We start from the raw sequence: 19,191 nt of genomic DNA, 5'->3' as shown, positions 1-19,191 counted from the left end.
GTCCCCTTATTCTCTCTCTCCTCTTTCATTCTTTGCCTACCGTTCAAGCTGTTCTTCTTTTACATTTTACCCTCTTAATTCTGTTAAAGTTCTGCCTTTTTCTTCTTTTTCAGCAATACCCATTAGCGTGATCTGCAGAAGGAGTCATTTTTCTGAGTCTGTAAGATTGAAGAGTGAGAGAAATAGAAGGATAGCTGTTGTTAGAGTTAGCAGAAATGAATGTTACAGAGGTGAGAGGAGAATATGGGGAAGAGGAAAGTCCTCCTTTGATTCATTCTGAGAACAATTCCAGGCCTCGTCGTATTGCTCTTTTTGTTGAGCCTTCTCCTTTCTCGTGAGTCTCTCCCCGTTGCTTATTTGCTTGGTATAACTATGTTTAATGATAACCTTTTCTTCTTATGTTTAATTTTCATGTTCTTGGTGCTGTTAAATTTGAAGTTTCTTCAGTAACAGCTTTTATTGTTATTATTCTTTGGTCGTTAATTGATGTTGTTAGTAACTGAGAGGTCAATTTCATGGTTGTTATGTTTTTGGCAATTGCCTTTGTGACATGCCATCTGTCAAATTATGTGAAACATGATCTTGGTCTGTATGTTACCTACTACGTTAAAAAGTAAAAACTTAGCACTCACTGAATGCACTTCTTTCCATTTTGCAGATATGTATCGGGGTATAAAAACAGGTTCCAGAATTTTATAAGATATTTAAGAGAAATGGGTGATGAGGTATGCTCATTATATAACTGCAATTATGCTTACTATTTACTAATTTTTATCTGTTCATTATAAACAGATATGCCATGGAAGCTTAATCTAAGTCCTATACTCCAATTGCAATTTAAGAAGCTTTAGCTTTTGGGTGGGGTCAGATTGCTAAAATTATTAAGAGTTGATTTCACTAGCTTTTGATTGATTCAAGTGATTTTTAATTGACAGTAGTAATGTTGGAGGAATAATGGTCAAACTACTACGCGGGTTGTACAAATACTGATTTAGCTTAAGTTCATTCTCAGTTAACAGTTCCTAGCCAGACAAGCTGGCAGTTTTGACCAACAGTGAACAAGTACACTATCATTTTGTAGAAACGTTTTGAAATGATGAACTAACAGTAAGGGTATTGGTCCTTATAGGTAATGGTTATAACAACACATGAAGGAGTCCCGCAGGAGTTCTATGGAGCAAAGTTGATTGGATCAAGAAGGTTGGTGTAATCAACTAAATTCAAGTTATAGTTTTTACCATGCTTCCACATCATTTCCATTTTTGTTCTTACATGTGCTTTTCTAATTTTCAATTTTTCTTGATGTTAACTTATTGTTCAACATGCTTTCCAAGGCAAAATTATCTAGAACTGGAAAAAGAAGTTTATTCAGAAACAACAAAGTACTAGCTGCTTAATTCTTTTATTACATTCTAAGATGTTGACAAGCCAGAGGTGACTCATTTTTACAACCAACAAAAGCTAGCATTCACAAAGCATCTTAGGCTTATAAACACCAGAAAGTTATCAATACCATAAAGTAAAAGAAATGGTAGAGATGAGTATTAGTTAGATCTCAGTTACGTGTTCATTTGCTTACAATTGATTTAGAGTCTATTTCTTAATCCCAAGGATGGAGATAGCTAGGTTCATGAAAGGTGTTAAGCACTTTTCTTTTGTTAAGATATATGTTACACTCAACATTCTTACAGTATATCAAGTATAAATTCTCTATCACCGTCAAGTAATCTTAGTTTACTTTTCCTTAATTTCATTCTTGTTTTGGTCCTATTTTACTTTGTTTTGAAGTTATCAACTGGCTCGTTGAACTGTTTGGCATAACTTTATGTTTTTACTATTTCATTAGCTAATTCTTTGATATTTCTTTCCTATACTGGTTTTTATATTTTTCCTTCCTCCTCATTGCAGCTTCCTTTTTCCTTGGTATCAGAAATTGCCCCTTTCCTTGGCTCTCAGTCCAAGAATAGTTTTAGAAGTTGCACGGTTTAAGCCTGATATAATACATGCCTCTTCACCTGGAATCATGGTATGCTTTTAATTACTGCTATTTAAGTTCTCGGATCATTATGATTTCTCTTTGTGATTGACAAGTTAATGAGGAGTGGTAGTAGATACATTCCTGATTGTTGCAGACTTCATTGCAGGTTTTTGGTGCTCTCACTATTGCAAAACTACTATGTGTACCCATAGTGATGTCTTACCACACCCATGTTCCAGTGTGAGTTTGATTCTTCATTGATTCACCTGATAAATCCTTCATGTTACTCCTTCAACAATGAAACCTGGAAAATCATTTACAGCTGTTTGGAAGGATTATCATTCCAGGTTCAAAACTATATGAACTGTTCTATGGACCTCTAATCTAACTTTTGTTTCATTCTACAGGTATATCCCAAGATACACATTTAGTTGGCTAGTGGAACCCATGTGGTTAATTCTAAGTACGCAAGACCCTTTTTTTTTCCCTCCTTTTAAGCCAATATTCATGACAGAGCAATTAACAACTTTTTTGCTCTTTCTTATCAGAATTTCTTCATAGAGCAGCGGATCTTACACTGGTTCCATCCGCTGCAATTGGGAGGGATCTTCAAGCAGCTAGGGTAACTGCAGGTAAACATGCACATACTTTACATTATCAAAATAGCCTCATACAATTGAACTTGGTTGTTATAAGACAAAGCTAAGCCATGTGTTTATGCATTAATCTATTTCCTCTCTCCATTTCTTACCCCCAGTGTGATAAATGCATCTTCTGCTTTATTTGTTCTCTTTCTTTCCCTTCTACAAATGCTGGCCTGTTGATGAGATCTAGATAGCTTAACCCTAAATTAAAATGCTTTTCATTTATCAATGCTTTCAGCTAACAAGATTCGCCTTTGGAATAAGGGTGTGGATTCTGAAAGCTTCCACCCTCGATATCGCTTTCATGAAATGCGGTTAAGATTAAGGTGCTGCACTTATCTCTGTCATCAATTACAATATATTTATGTTTCTCTTAGCACTGTATGTTTTTGTTTTATACAGCAATGGTGAACCAGATAGACCATTGGTAATTCATGTTGGGCGTCTTGGAGTTGAGAAGAGTTTGGATTTCCTCAAAAGGTACCATTTATCAATTGCATGAAAAAGTGTTGCTAAATGCTAATATCTTCCTTTACGATTTGTTAAAACATGATACCATGTCATAGCTGAAGAGGAAAAACTAATGGGTTTATGTCAAATTTTCAATGCAATTATTTAGGCTCTGTTTGGTAAGAAGAAAACAGTGAGGAAAGGAAGGAAAATGTTTAAGCTACAGCATATGTTGTAATGTATTGTAGCCCAACCATTAGATTATTTTTATTTTTCTTTCCTGACCTCTTTCTTTCCTTTTACCAAACCGAGCCTTACTCTCTTAAATTAATGAATTTTGTAAAATTTTGACATTGGGAATACATGATTTTACAGCGTTATGGACAGACTCCCGGAAGCAAGAATTGCTTTTATTGGGGATGGACCATATAGGTAATCCACTTGATGCTCATGAACTTTACACTGCTCTAGAAGAATATCTATATTTTGTATTAGATGGCTCAGATATCATACTCTCACTCTCACTGAGAATGCTCTAAATGGATGGGCGAATGTTTTACTCTGATCTCCCCAGTTTCTGTGATTTCATTTATGCTAACCTGAATTGTTTCCTCTTCAATAGTCTTGTGTAGCAAATGACAAGTTGTGTCAGGAGATCTAAGATTAGGCAAAATTTTATGCTCCTCTCTTAAAGAATATATGGTTTCTTCTTTGCAGGGAAGAGCTAGAGAAAATGTTTTCGGGCATGCCAGCAGTTTTTACTGGGATGTTACAAGGTGAAGAGCTCTCTCAGGCATATGCAAGTGGGGATGTGTTTGTGATGCCTTCGGAATCTGAGACACTTGGACAAGTTGTTTTGGAGGCCATGTCTTCAGGAATCCCTGTGGTGGGTGCTCGTGCTGGGGGAATCCCAGATATAATTCCTGCAGACCAGGAGGGCAAAACTGGCTTTCTCTTTGCTCCTGGAGATGTTGGCGACTGCTTGAGCAAACTGGAGCCCCTGTTACAAAATAAGGAACTGAGAGAAACCATTGGCAAAGCTGCACGTGAAGAAATGCAGCAGTATGATTGGAAAGCAGCCACTAAGAAGATACGCAATGAAGACTACAATGCTGCCATTTGGTTTTGGCGGAAGAATAGATCGCAGCTACTGAGACCTCTGCAATGGCTGGCAACACGCCTTTTCCCATCGCCAGAAGTTAACAATTAGGTGATTTGGATATATTACATTGGTTTGCCAGGTGGAATTAAAGGAAATAGCATGTTGATAAGGATTGTCAAACTTGTTTGTGGCTTCAAAGAGGCCCTGCTATGGTGTACGTATGATTGTTTTGCAATATGTTTATTTGTTGTAAATTATGGACTTGAAATGATTGAATGCTACTTGTAGCATTACTCAGCTACTATAAACTGCCATCAGCCAAGATTGATTGTAATTTTTATAAGACAATTCTTTCTATTTCATAGTTTCCAAAATATCTTCTACCCATCTGCTAAATTGTGATATGATCATGTGTATCAAATTTCAGATCCCATAAAAGCTTCATAGTCGAAACTTAAGAAATAGGTATAAATGGTAAACTGGACCCTTTGGCCCAACAAAGTGGTAACTGGATCCAACCTTGAAAGTGAAACTGTTGTGTTGGTTGGGCCTTGAGACTTGGGGTTAATCGGTACTTATGGACAGTCAAACAAATAGGACATTTGAAGCTGCTTAGGCTGGGTTTCATCATTTCAGTACCCTATAAACACTTGGATTAATTAGCCACTAACATTTCAAGTTTGGGCCTTAGTTTGTATAGACAATTGGTCCTTCAAGTAACCCACAAAAACTCTTTATACTTTAAGAAACTTGAAGTAATTTGTCTACCCAACAGGCAGCCCAGCCCACGCTCAGAATAAGAGGACCCTTTTCCTTCCCGAAGTTGACGCACAACCTAACCAGAGTTGGCTTCTACTTCTTGCCATCTTGAGTTCTAGTCTAACACTTTAGATTAAGCATGCCTGAAAAACACCCGAGCGTGAATCTGTCTAGGCTTCGAGACAAGAGAATCATATATCCTTCTGACAAGCTTTCTCGTTTTCTGAAGTTTTTTCCCGAGTTCAGAACCAATTAGCAACCAAGATTCCACTGCATATAAAATTCGATCATGCCCATCTCAAATTTATATCTTTTTAGATTTGCATACAAACAAACAGGACGTTTATTTTTTTCACATTCAAGCAATATTTGCATTGAAACAAGTCACATCATGATTTCAGGTCCTTGTGGAATTATATCAAACCAGTTCATATTATATGTCTACAACAAAGCTACAAGTCTTTTGTAACAGGACAACAACTTGGAGAAGGCCATGATATGCACTTCATCAGTCTACTCCCACTAGCTTTTCAGCCAAAAAAAAAGTCTACTTCCACTAATTTTCTCTGATTGATGGTTGAAAAAAACAAGAAGTGACAAATAAATGTTGTCTTCACAACTTTCACCACTCAAACCTGACAGTGAATTATGAGTCCATTGATGTCCTGAGCTGAAAATTCAACTGCTTGTCCTATGCGTGAAAGGGTTTTTAGGGCAAGCTTGGAGTATATCATGGTTGCAATAATGAGGTTTAGAACAGACATTTGAAGGTGACACTGACAGGCATGGTTGCAATAATTAGTCCATTGCTATTGTATGTAAGATGCAACTTCTTTTCTTACTCTCTGTTGAATTTAATAGTTCAGTTGTGAGATAATACATGTTAATTTTGTTTTGAATTCGCAAACCATTGTCGAAGAAGGAACCCTCAATGTTGCTGTCATTGATGTTGTTGTGTTTCAGCCAATGCTTAATGTTTGTTTCTGGCATCTACTGATTTCATGAGCTACATAAAAAATAAAAATAAATAAAAGAAAAACTAACCATACTGTGAAGCCACGCGTATATGTATTGGGAAAGACAGATGCTGATTGGCAAAGGACAAGATGGTGAAATCAATGAGATTTGAGCTTCAAAAGGTAGCAGACAGGGCCACTAAGTATAACAGAAGTTTTTCCAATTTGTAAATAAAAGAAAGACATGACATGGAACAGAAATTGCACACTCACATCATCAAATAAAATCAAGCAGATCACAGCTCATTGGCACTGTTATGAAATTGAAATTTTCTCAATAACCACTTATAATTGGAAATATAATTCAGCAAAATTAAATGAATGCAAATTGTAATAGCTGATGCAACATGCCAGTGTTCCTAGCATCTAATATGTAATTCCTGCATATAAGCGTGCCTCGGTAGAACCTGTATCACCTTTTTGGACACAAAAACGTGCAACAAGCAATTTTTTTGTTATTGGCCAGTAATAATTTTTTTATTAGTTTATTACTTGTTCACAAAAAAAAAAAAAAAAAGTCCCACTTTCTGTCTTCTTTTATTTCTCGTCTATCATTTGTAACAAAGGCAGCCACAAAGGGATTATTCTATGGTACCTTTGGTCCTACAATGATGCACCAAAGGGAGGGGGGAGATTCTTAGCAGGGTTTTGTCATTTTGTTCTCACAAACCTACTTCTGGATTCCAATAATACTTGGCGGGGGTCAATTAAAAGCATTCAGGAGAGAAGAATCAGAATTTTCAATTTTGAGGGGTAAAAGGAACTGAGAAGAAAAGAAATGAGGGTGTGAGACTGGGATCTGTGAGGTTTCAAAACGACCTATGGGCTTAAAGGGGCTGGGGGGGTTTGATTGAAAATTAGAATAAAGAGGCCAAAGTGCTTTTCCTATGCAACTTGCAGAAAAGTGATCCTTTTGAAAAAGAAAGTGGACAGTTTTGTCATTAACCAGAGAAAAAGGTTTATTGTACTTTATATATTGCTCCATGTTTAGTTTGTCTAGTGGGTGGGACCTGAAAATTATATGTGCATTGTGCAAGCAATATGGTGGGCACAGGGCTTTTCATGAAGGTTTGCTTGAGCAACAACAACAACAATTTAGTGACAGAAACAAGCAGCAAAGAAACAACAAAAGAATGGAGCCAGATCATGGAACAGCGGCTTAGGATAATTATTAGTAATCGTATAAAAGAAAGCTTAAATTTCCCTTTCCCCTTTATGAGATTGCTTTAATTTGATCAATTTTTTTTTACCTGAATAGTAACTAAACAATTATATTTGCTGGAAAGCAGATTTCAGATCCATGGAACTCCTGCTTTGCTGTTCATTTTTCTACCACACTTGAATAGCCCACTTTGAGCATTAGCACAAGTTCTTTGTTTGTCATTTTCACCAAGAAAAAGCAAAATTGAAAGGGGCTTCGGATCTTTTTTTCTTAGAATTCCAGTCTCCTAGTGATAATTTTCTCGCAATAGTAACCTTATAATATTGGTTACAGGTCACATCAGGATTCCTCACTGCACTAACCAGGGAGAAGATTCTTACAAATTTTAAGTGCTTTTAGGAAAATGCAAAGCCTTTTTTTCCTGGAATCTATGAGGTCCATCCTGAATAAAAGGAAAATGGAGAGAAACAAGTATGAAGGTGGTCACACATGCTCTTCCTGATCAATTAAAATTCCAATCCCACCATATTAGAAGAAGAAGAAAGATGCCCCATTTCCAGGGGTCATAAAGAAAGCACAGAATTTAGGTAGACAACAGATAAAGACTTTCAAACACATTCTTTCATCAGCAAGGCCTAGGCATACTGGCGAATCATTAAACTAAGATTCCTTCAATGACCATAAAAAGGGGTTTAAAGAATCACGAGTCTGCCAAATCGTCAGTCAGATGGAATGATCCTGATCAGAGTAAGGCACAAATTGCAGAAGAAAACGTGGATGATTTAATTTGATTACTACTCATGACTAATACATCTATTTGATTACAATCCTATGGTACTCGAGTATGGAACCTGAGAGCAAAGAAAAAAAAAACCAGTCCCATCCTCGTCAAGGGAACAAAGACGAAAAAGAAAGGTGCAGTGAAGAATGAGATGCTTAAATAAGTGGCTCTTAGTCTAGGCTTCAGTCAAGAATCTATTATCATGAACAGTCAACTAATTAAACAACCATTTACTTTACCTTTTTTTTTGGGGGGGGGGGGCAAGAAGGAACTTGCCATTAAACCCGAATTTGCAAAAAAGACATCAGCATCAAGCAGGGTCCTTAAAAAGCATGCGAAAATGACTCGCACTAAGCAACAGTTGACAACAGCTTCTACTTTGGTTATTTGCATCCATGTAAACCACAAAATAATTTCGCCTGTGAAGCAAAGAAGGTTTTTGGATATTCCCTTAGTACCTCCAGCTCCAGCCCTCCCCCGACCCAAAAAAATATAATAATAATAATAATAATAACAAAACATGGGAAGTTAGTTTTTCATCTTTGCTAAGGTCTGAATTTGGATATTACAGCCTTCAGAAATGCTACACTGCAATTCATAAGCAAGCAGATAAAGGGTTTTGGCTAAAAGACCAAAGTTCTCTTGATTCTTCCCTTGCCATGATGTGAATGAATTTAAGGTGCGGAACATCACAGTTGAAGCAAGGAAATCTGAATTATTGGAGTCCATTATCAAGTTTTAAGCCTTTACAGTACAGTCTGTCATTTTGCAGAGGACTCTGACCCACATGGCAGTATCTATAGAACGCACACAATCAATCTAAGAATAACTTTTGACAACAGACTGATAATGCAGACACATAATAAAAAGTTTAAAGCCCCAAGCTTCATGTAATAAGCTTCCTTTTTGGTTCAATGGTCCAGAATTTGAACGATAAATCACAAACCACCTAACTAATCTCTCTTAAGAGTGATAACTATGGACTAATTTGCATCTTCAACATATACACATGCGGCACGGACAAAGCTAGCTGACATCACTGGTAGGCTCGATCTTCATCTCATTAATTAATAATAATACCTTCAGAGAACTCTTCCCACTTTACCAATGAATTTACTGACGTTGAATTGACTGCATCTGGAAAAGAGTGTTGTAAGATCCAAATTGAGATCTGGGAAGAGTTCCTCTCAGCAAATTTTGTTCCTCCAGCTTGGTTCCATATGAAGAAATCCCACAGAAAGGGGACAGGAAGGCATTACCACTACTCGCCTGGTTGAAAACCATAGCTGCTCCTTCATTTTGTTGCTTCAATTCAAAATCAAATAGCTCTTTAGTTGTTAGCCCGGCTACTTTTGGTGGCTCCTGTGAATGTATGACTGCAGGAGAATTATTTGGAGACAAAGGCTTGCCGTGATCTGGTGAAGACGAGGGCGTATCAGGGATGTTAACTGTTGTGATATCATGGATACTGGACCTCCTCTTATCCTTCCCTCCGGTCAGCTGCCTGATGAAGTATTTTTGAGCATGACTTGCCACCTGAGTTGGTGTTCTAGTCGTCACGAAATTGCGTGAAATATTTCTCCAATCCCCTTTACCATACTTTTTAAGACCCATTAGAAATTGCCTGTCATTAATCATCAAATAAACTTCATGAGCTGCTAAAACCATTGAAAGTACAGAATTTGTACAGGCAAGAAAAGAGACATCCATAAACAAAACATGTTATAGTGTCCACCAACCACATTGTCAACATTCACAACAAATGTAAGGATCAATCAGGAAAGCCCATTCTTTCCATTTTCTTCATATTGTTTATCTTGAATACCCAGATTATCGATCTTAAACAGAAAAGCATACTCCGAATCTCCGATTACAGTTTTAACTCCAGAAATTTTACATGTTAAACCAATGATAACTCGATATCCTAAAGATTGATTTATTCAATCATAATTAAATGAAATCCAAAATTATCAAAAATATAAATAATCAACAAAGGAGAGTAAGTTACCTGTGTTCTTCTTCAGTCCATGGCACCCCTTTCTTCCTTTCATGATCAGAAGGTCGAGTCCCTGTCCCTCTTTTTCCACCTGGAGTGTAATAGTGTCTAAATCCATCACAGCCCTGACTATCATTAAACCACTCCAATGTAAAAGAATCACTGCTATACCCAGGAATTGGTATCAGCCCTGCCTCTATATCACTCACATCCTCTTCCAATTCTCTGTACTGTTTGATCACATCTGCAACTGTTTTTCCAGGAATCATAGCTGCCACCTTAAACCATCGGTCAGGGGTGTCTTTATCATATAAAGCCAGAGCATTTTCGAAACACTTGTTCTCTTCAGGAGTCCATTTTGTACCTTTGCTCTCTTGAAACAACCAATTGGAAGTCTGTAAATAAGAGGATGGAGAAAGAATTTCAAGTCCCCTATTCATCATAACTTTTTTTTTTTCGAGTTGTGTAACTGCCAAAGATGATTCCGTACACAAAAGACTTTTCTTTTCTCCCTCTTTGAATGAAATGTTCAAAGAGAGAGAAAAACCAAGATAGAAAAATGCAGAGAAGTGGCTGTTTTAAATGAACAAAGAAGTATCAAATCATGAGACCATTTAAATCGAATCTGAGTACCCTTATTCACATAAGATTAGATTGAAGAATCTCAAAAAGTGTAACTTTCTAAAACCCAAGTAAAATTCCAGAAATAGTAGGAAAAATAATTAAAAAAAAAAACAGATCCATAGCCCTAGACATCCATAGCAGATCCAAAATCACATACAACAACAAATTTAAACAAGGAAATCTATATACAGATCAAAATTCAAAAAGCCAAATCATAGATTAACAAATTAAAGCTGGAAAAACACTTTAAATCCATGAACGGAGAACAAAAACAAAATAAAACAGAGAGCTTCTAAAGAATTGGAGTGTTAAAAGTGGGAAATCTTTAGCTTTTACATTTCCGTTCCAGGGTAAAGCAAAAGCAAAGAGACCAAACAGAGAATGCGTGAAAGAAATGAATAGAAATATGCCAACTCCTTGGAGTTTACTTTGTACTGCTTATATCTATAAAACAGAGAATGAGGAGGGAGAGAGGGAGAGAGGGAGAGAGAGACAGAGAGAGAGAGAGAGAGAGAGGTCAAAGCTGCTGAGTTGTGATTGGTGAAAATGGAGATTGTGGGCGCTGCTGCGGCCAAAGTATAGTTGTTTTTCTTATCTTATGTGGAAAGTGATAGCCAATAAGAAGAGAGAAACTGAAAGGGACAATCTGCAAAGCAATTGGGTTGGTTGGTGAATCAAAGTAGGTGTTGGGTTTTTCTAGTCATTTTATCTGAATAAGAGACCAACCTTGGCAATGGTGCTGAGTGTTGACATTTAGCTGTAGCACGTGAGATGTTTGTCTCTTGTCATCGAAATTTGATGGTGGTTTTTAATATAGTTTTTGTTTCTAAACTTTGATTTGCTCATCCATTTTTCTATGCAAACATTTGAATTTTACAGGCCTACAAACATAAAGATATGATTATTGAGGGTTAGTTCAATAGTTAAGACAAATTTTTTATTTTTTATTAATTGATTTATTTTTTTAAAAAATATTTTAAAAATAAAATTTTAAATACATAAAATGATGTAAAAAATATAATTTTTAAAATCACTCGATAAATTAAAATACCTTTGATCATATAAAATCAAAAGATTTTAATATGATCTTTTATAAAATCAAGACTTCCATTATTATGTATAACGAAGATTAATAACTTGCAAATTTATAGCAAAATTATAATTGAATTGCTAAATGCTACCATACGAAGGAGCAATTGATTGGAATGTGAACATTGATGGATCATTATCACACCAAAAACAAATAGTAGTATTAACTTTTTTGTTGATGTAGCTTTCCATCATTATTGGTGCCATAGACAAAAAGTTTTGCATTCCAAAAAAAAAAAAGAAAAAGAGAAAACAAATAAGAAATTTCCCATAAGTTGAAACTTACATGCAAGGAATTGTCAAAGATTTTTATTTGTTTATAGACTATATTGGCCTTTCCATCCTTTTGCATATTAATGATACTTTCTCTTTACCTTTTACAAAAAAAAAAAAAAAAATCTTGTTAATATATTAAATTGATCATATATTATTACACCAGACAAGTTGAGACTATATTATTTATAAAAAAAAAATGAAAAGAAATGGTTGAGACTAGATAGATAGATTGTATATCTTGGAGTTGTAGTTAAGTAACAATGTATTAATTAATTGGTAAAGAAAGGTACATTATGAGAAGGAGCCACATAAATCATTGGTTTGACTCAGGTTTGATCAGTACAGTTGCAAATTTATGATATATATTATTCTTTAATTTGATTTTGTCAACTCATATTTAATGCTTTTAGATTAGGGTAAGACTCCTTTGAAAAATTAAATTGTAGTACAATGTAATTTTTAATCTATCATTTAATTTTTTCTTTAATATGTATTTAAATATTTTCAAATTCATAATTTTTAAAAATTTATTTAATATGCATGCCATTGAGCTAATGTACTAATTGACATCAGCAATGAGATTTTATATGTTCCCATAAGTGCAAATATAAACTTATCAAATTAATCCATAATTAAGATATAACCTAAACTATAGCCATGTTTTTTAATCTTGAATTTTTTTTAAAAAAAAATTGAAATAAATTTTGGTAGTTAGAGTTGAAGAAATAAAAGGCATGCAGGAAAGGGAAATATAATAAGTATTGACATCTTATTGAAAAACCAAAAAAAATTCACAAATTTTATCTCTTAAGTAGAATTTGCAAAAGGAATTTGAACTTTCTAAAATCTTTTTTACAAATTTTAAAAAATTTAATTTTTATTTTGATAAACAAAGATAATTTTATTTTAAAATTTTTTTACTTGAAATCTCTCGTCTAAATGCATCTTTAACAAAAAGAAAGTGCCCTTTCAAAAGTCGGTGAAAAGAAAATAAAAGAAAAAAAAAACGGACCAAGAATCTGCATGGAGAATGTTCCCTAGTGAATGGGGATGCCCTACAGATCAAATGCTCATTGGCTTGGCTTTGCTAAAGTAACAATTAGGGATGTTTATCTCCAAATTACCTGCAAATTAATGACAGCAATTGTTAATAGCCTCAACTAATTGAAAAAAAAAAGAGGAAATAATTAAAGAAGATTCTCCCTTGTAGTTGAAAGGCTATTGTTAAGACTTAGGTATACTAAGATTGTCATTACTTAATGAAAGAAAAATAGAAAATCCAAAATCTGTACAATAGAATAGTTAGGAAAAAGAATTTTGAAAAAGCAAGCAAAAATATTTTTTTTTATAACCAAATAAATATAATTAAAAAAATGGGTATAAAGTTTGTTAAAAAGGAAAGTAATGTTGTTAAGTTTGTTGATGGGTTTTGTTTTTATTCCCTTCTATTGAGAAAAACTTGATGAAATTCATAAAAGCAAAGATATAGTCTTTTTTTTTTTTCAATTAGAAATCGACAGCTAAAAGTCTTTAGGATGAATAATTGAGCTGATGCGAGGACATGATCAAATTAGATTTTATAATTTAAAATATGATACAGTGATATGATATAAATAAATAATATAAAAATAATATGATTTAAAATTTTATAAAAACTACAAATATGTTTAATAAAATCAACAAATTATATTTTATATTTTTGTGTTGATATAAATTATGACACGTAATTTTTGTATTAAATATTATACGAATATAATATTTTATACAATACGATAACACGAATTGTCATATCCATTTCAGACACACCCCAAAGTATTGATCTACTAATAATCTTCCTTTGAAGCTCGCAGTAGCCCAATTCAAATCAAATATTTTAATCAACAAACGTTCATGAAAATATTTGTTTGGTTTTATCTTTAAAGACCATGGAAATGGAGAAGGGTTGAGGCATGGTGTGGAAGATACTTGCAGGATAAAATTGATGAAAATTTTTTTCAAGCAAACCAGGAAAGAGAATTAAAGCGACCAAACAGGCAGCAGGAGAAAATCATTATATATGTATGCTACATTGTCATTTGTCTATTCATATGATTTTTCTTTACATGTCAATATTTGATTGTGTCTGTTACAATTGGAGGGCCTCATTTTTTAAGAACCTTCTCGATAGTAAACAATTAAGAAAAGAAAAGGGTAATTCATCAAAATCCTGAACTTTGAAAAATCCCGAATTTTCAGATCAGTTAATGATTATATTCATAATTTTGAAAAAACCTTACCAGTTTTTGGGGTGAGTCAGCCTGGTGCCAGTAGATTCATGTTGACTAAATTTTGCTCGAATCCTAAGGCCTTCTTCGTCATAAAATTTTAAACTCTCAACAATATTGTCAAAGGAAAAAAAACAGGGCAATCAAATTGATATGAACGACGAAACTAGTGAAAACCCTTGAAAACAATCTTTCTAGAAACTCGCTACTGTGTTTTTGTTTCTTTTTAGATGTTTGAATTTGAATAAAATTGTGATTCATTCCAAAAAAAAAAAAAAAGAACAATGCCTATACAAATGTTATTCAATCTCAACTCTCACTTTGCTTATTAAATAGCTCCGTTTCCATAGCATGTGAAACTCTTTCCTCTTTCCACATCTCTTTCGATCTGGAAATCTCGGTGCTGGCGTCGATAGTTGCCACGTTTAACATTTTGGAAGATCACTGGAGGAGGAAGAAGTGACTGATTAGGACCTTTTCCATTGTCCACCAAGAATGCCATCTTTAGCCCCCATGTCGTATGCGCTTCCAAGTGGCAGTGCAAGAGCCAAACTCCTTAAAACTCAAAAGAAATCGAGATCAGGGAGAAGTTCATGGTTCAAAAACATGGGAAAAAAAATAATGAAAGTATCAGAACATTGTCAATGTACCTGGGTTATCTGTACGGAATCTGATTGCTATCCATCCACCAGATGGTACCCCAATTGTGTTCCTCTCAACAGGATCGACAAGATTGAATTTATGAGGATTCGTCCTTGGATTGTAGTTTCCGAGTCCACTACCAACGGCGACGAAATTGAATCCATGTAAGTGGATCGGGTGGTTCTCAGGGACTATGATAGCAGTATCTTGCAAAACAAGTTGTACCGTAGTGTTATAAGCCAGCCTGAAAACCTTTGTCCCATTCGTTTTTTGCAAATTGGTTGGTGGAGTTCCGGAGTAATTAAATGCGTGCGGTGGGTTACCAGGAAAATCAGTGGTGAACACCCCACTGATGTTGAAGAAATGTGCTTGAAGTAGGGCTGTAGTAGGCATAATGAATGTCACATTGTTAATAGAAGCTACCACTCGGCGGCCATTTCCGTCTTTGCAAGTAGGACAGGGATTAATCCTAAGTCCAACAGTGAAGTAAAGATTGTGATCAATAGTTTGGGGGACTAAGGCAGGGAATTGTTTGGAATTGAGGGCACGAAGAGAGTCTGTCAAGTAGTTGGCAACTGGTGTGACATTTTTTGGTGGTGGGCTAGTGAGAGTTGTGGGGGTATTGGCAAGTGTGCCTGAGTAGTGCAAGTTTGCTGTTGCAGTCCGGTTATCGACTGCAACTGGGGCGTCCATAAAAGGGGAGGCCACAACCAAGTACTTGCCAGAATTTTGATCAGCAAAGACAAGGACATTGGTGGATTATCCTGGGGCAATTATAACTGTATCTGTTTTAAACGGTTTAATATATGTGGCGTCAACTTCCACAAGTGAGCTTGTGCCCAGCAATCTTGAAGAAAAGCTCTTCATTGAGTGCAGCATTGATGAGGCGTAGCAGATAGGTCTTGCCATTTTCAACTGGCAATGTCATACCTCCTGGATATGATTGTAACAGATTCTATATCAAAGATCTTAGTTTTAAACGAAGTTTTGCAATCAGATAAAAAGAGGAAGGGAAGGGAAATACCCTGTGAAGGACAACTGGAGACGGGTCCTCGATATCCATTTATTGTGTAAGCGTCTGAGTCTCTGAGACATTTGGAGCCAATCCAGACTCGAGGGCTTCATTGATCACAGCTTCAGTGTCGGATTTCCACCACTCGGGTGGCAGTAAACCATCGAGTTAGATTAACTCCAACGTGTGCAAGTTTGATAATTAACCAGACCACAAAATTTTGGTCCTAACCACTGACAGGAGGGTACATCAATGAATTGAAATTTGAACTCACCTTTCACAACAACTGCTTCCTTGTAGGGTTTTGGAAATGGATAAGGCACACCGCGCTTAGGCAAGACAACAATGGCGCCATGGACCGTGGACCTTAGCCAGAGAATATGCGCATGCCAAAGCAGTGTGCCTCTTTGGCCTGTGATAGTAAAGTTATAAACATAGGTTTGCCCTGTCGGGATTGGACATTGCGTAATGTATGCTGGCCCATCCGCCCAACCTGTCCGAAGCTGCCTGACACCATGCCTGCAAAATTAAGTGAACAAACAAATGAAAAAAAAGTCTATTCTGTAACGCCTCCGATCATATATCGCGTGTGGATAAAGAATTATATATATATAGAGATTTAATTTTAAACTTGTGAGATATCTTTTGTGAGATAAAATCATAAGATTTTTGGATCAAAATGGATAATACCTCGTAAATTAGGTGGGAGTATTTACAAATGATATTAAAACGGTATTATCCGTTTTAACTCAAAAGTCTCTCAATTTTATCTTATAAAAAATACTTCACAAATTTAATATTAAATATATATATATAATTTCTTATCTACACATCCTTTTGACATGGAATTAGGAGTCTTACACATTCTCTATTTGATTTTTGCAGAGATATTCGTGAATAGCGATTTACATTGGATAAAAAACAGGGATTTGGGTTCTCACCAATGTATGGAAACATTGTATTTGACGTGGTTGACGACTTTAACAAGCACTGCATCGTCCTCCCTGGCGTATAAAGTTGGCCCTGGGAACTTACCATTAATGGTGACAATGGGCTTGCTTGAACCTAATCTAGTTGTATTCTTCGTTACCACATGCGCATGTTACCAACTCCTCAAACTCAGTTAACAAGAAGTTTAATTTCTAAATATCTATGCTGAAGAGGGCAGACCGTGCCTTTCAGTCCAGTGGCTTTAAACAAACAGTGGCGTAGCCAGAAACTTTTCTCAATGAGGTCAATAATTTATAATATTGTCTTTTTTTTTTCTTTCAAAAATAAGTTTTTTTTTTTAATATCCAGTACTCTTTTATAATTTTACTTTTTGTTATATATATTAATGAAGCATCATTTTTATAAAAGAATGTAAAAATTTTAATACCTAATACCCTAAACTTTTTTTTATTATATTCATTGCTAAAAATATTCGTTCTATGCTTGCAATCACAATGGACAAATTAAGAATTTTAGTAGAAAAAAGCTAATGAATAATTAATATCTTTCTTGGTTTTGTTTAATTTTTGGTTAATTCTTTTCAAAACAAAACACAATTCAGTGATTTCTACCTTCTACTTACTATAATTTGATTTCGAAATTTCTTTTATATATTATATGCACCCCTTAAATTTCTTTTTTAATGAGTCAACTCAAAATTACCTTAATTATCTAAAGAAAATTTATATTTCAATGGGTCAACTGACCCCATTAGCCAGGCTTTGGCTATGCCCCTGCAAATAAACACAATCTCGTTGACAATTAAATAATGCACTTACATCAAACTTGTAATGTCGAACAGCACAGTTGACAAGAACGGGTAAGAGGAATGCAACGAGAACGAAAACTCGAATCAAAGAGTCCATTTTCTCTCCTTTTCTCTCTATCTCTGGATCTGTTTTTTTTGTTATTGTTTGTTCACTTAGTCCCCTCGGCCTAGTTGCAGTCATGTATGACTGGCCATCGCACCCTTTTAAAGGGTGATAGACCAATTGCTGCCATGTCGTTTTTCCTTGGTTAGGTGGAAGAATGTATCCTCCAGAAACAAGAATTGTTGAGAAATAACAAGGTCCTCCCATGATTTCTTGCATTTCACATAAAGTTGTCTTTTTTTTTGAGGACCAAATCATAAATGGAAGTCAAGTTATTAAACCTCTTAATGCCCTTTCCAGTTAGCACAAGCTTAATCAGAAATTTGGTTGGTTTAGAATTGAAGGTCAATAATTCACCTCTTGTCCCACTTGGGTACTTTTTACTTGAATCATTAACACAGAAAAGATTGAAATGGGAAGAGCTAGACAGATTTGGTCAAGTCAGAAGGAACTCAAAACTTGAATTTGTTTTATTCAAGTTCTATAAATTACCATTTTTATCAACATTATTGCATGGGCCAACTGGTCTAGTTGATCAGTTCTTAAATATATACCATTTACTTGTTTCAATTGTTCTCTCATATTCCTTGATTACAATAATTCTAATACTACAGATAATGACATATCCATTAATGCAACAATTCTTTGAGAATCTTGATATATTCATTTGTATATCAATTTTCAATATCCCTGTTATTGTTGGTATATAGCATATCTGTATATTGTAAATGTCAATATTTTGGTTGGTACAGTTCTTGAAGTTTTTCCCCTGAGCTATACAGTTTTGAAGACTTTATACAACTTTAATTTATTACAATTGACAAAGAAATCAAGTTTTCTGATAATTGAATATGGCGGCAGCTCAACAAGTTACACTTAAACATCAGTTTTTACTACCGGTATTTTCCTAAAAAGAAAAAGGTAAAAAAGGGTGGTCCAAGACACTTCACCATTTCAAGCAGTCACGTGGACAAAGAACAGCCAGGAAAACCTTGTTCCTTTTAGGTTTTAGACAAGATTAAACTCCACGAAAGTGAATTGGTATTGCAACTCTTGGAAAATAAATAGTAGTTTGGTCTTTGGTGCTGTTTTCCAGTTGATCACAATTTCGTTTCATGCTTTGATAAACTGCATGAAGCCTGCCAGCCCGAGGATCAATGTTAGGTTTGGGGTTGGGTCCAAAACACCATCAAGACAACGCTGGTGATTGTGGCATTTCAGCCTTCCATTAATTCATCTTTTAACAGAAGCTGAGAGCAATTTTGCAAGCCTTCACATATTTGGTCGCACCCAAGAATTAAAACGTGCAATCCACAATAAATGAACTGCTTTGATTGTCATGGAAGAACGGTAATTTGTTCCATTTTTAGTTCTGAATGGTTGTTCATATTAATAATCCAGTCCAATCAAGCAAGATAATTGCGTCAAAAAGAGAATTAAACCCAAATAAAATAAACGCCCTGATCCATTGATGATTTAGCTTTCAAACAACATGTTAATGGTTATTAAAATAGGAAGAAATTTATACCAAGAC

At 35.1% G+C, this 19,191-nt stretch overlaps 2 protein-coding genes and 1 pseudogene across 8 annotated transcripts; 1 reads left to right on the top strand and 2 right to left on the bottom strand.

The window, feature by feature from the left end:
• On the top strand, positions 1-4,561 carry LOC111296426 (sulfoquinovosyl transferase SQD2-like). Of its 6 annotated transcripts, none has more exons than XM_022890724.2 (11): positions 1-334; positions 659-725; positions 1,130-1,200; positions 1,909-2,026; positions 2,145-2,218; positions 2,386-2,441; positions 2,527-2,610; positions 2,861-2,948; positions 3,025-3,102; positions 3,448-3,504; positions 3,790-4,561. In XM_022890724.2, the coding sequence occupies exons 1-11, from the start codon at positions 216-218 to the stop codon at positions 4,280-4,282; spliced, it is 1,305 nt and encodes a 434-aa protein (XP_022746459.1). In that variant the 5' UTR covers positions 1-215; the 3' UTR covers positions 4,283-4,561. The 6 variants fall into 6 exon arrangements, with proteins under 6 accessions (XP_022746459.1, XP_022746457.1, XP_089597642.1 ...); XM_022890722.2 differs by having other exon boundaries at positions 2,133-2,218; XM_089741516.1 differs by lacking the exon at positions 659-725.
• A 4,026-nt stretch (positions 4,562-8,587) lies between these two features.
• On the bottom strand, positions 8,588-10,931 carry LOC111297339 (transcription factor DIVARICATA-like). Its single transcript, XM_022892055.2, has 2 exons — positions 9,901-10,931; positions 8,588-9,516 (listed from the first exon to the last, which is right to left on the bottom strand). The coding sequence occupies exons 1-2, from the start codon at positions 10,329-10,331 to the stop codon at positions 9,006-9,008; spliced, it is 942 nt and encodes a 313-aa protein (XP_022747790.2). The 5' UTR covers positions 10,332-10,931; the 3' UTR covers positions 8,588-9,005.
• Positions 10,932-14,566: 3,635 nt separating this feature from the next.
• LOC111296566 (laccase-4-like) lies at positions 14,567-17,798 on the bottom strand (annotated as a pseudogene). Its single transcript, XR_016326309.1, has 6 exons — positions 17,557-17,798; positions 16,737-16,880; positions 16,070-16,314; positions 15,808-15,944; positions 14,792-15,716; positions 14,567-14,696 (listed from the first exon to the last, which is right to left on the bottom strand). The product of XR_016326309.1 is annotated as a laccase-4-like (transcript).
• Between the last annotated feature and the right edge of the window lie 1,393 nt (positions 17,799-19,191).

This window comes from Durio zibethinus, chromosome 12 (genome assembly GCF_047325235.1).
Source record: "Durio zibethinus cultivar Kanyao isolate XHJ-2024 chromosome 12, ASM4732523v1, whole genome shotgun sequence".
In the NCBI taxonomy this organism is placed as follows: domain Eukaryota; kingdom Viridiplantae; phylum Streptophyta; class Magnoliopsida; order Malvales; family Malvaceae; genus Durio; species Durio zibethinus.
Note: the sequence above shows the minus strand (reverse complement) of the source record. Positions and strands in the feature narration are given on the sequence as shown.

Excerpts from the sequence above, each read along its gene's own strand:
- LOC111296426 (XM_022890722.2), top strand. The coding sequence starts at position 216 with ATGAATGTTACAGAGGTGAGAGGAGAATATGGGGAAGAGGAAAGTCCT. Across the intron at positions 3,103-3,447 it reads AGTTTGGATTTCCTCAAAAG|CGTTATGGACAGACTCCCGG; the intron begins GTACCATTTATC and ends ATGATTTTACAG. Across the intron at positions 3,505-3,789 it reads ATTGGGGATGGACCATATAG|GGAAGAGCTAGAGAAAATGT; the intron begins GTAATCCACTTG and ends TCTTCTTTGCAG.
- LOC111297339 (XM_022892055.2), bottom strand. The coding sequence starts at position 10,331 with ATGATGAATAGGGGACTTGAAATTCTTTCTCCATCCTCTTATTTACAG. Across the intron at positions 9,517-9,900 it reads TGGACTGAAGAAGAACACAG|GCAATTTCTAATGGGTCTTA; the intron begins GTAACTTACTCT and ends GATTAATGACAG.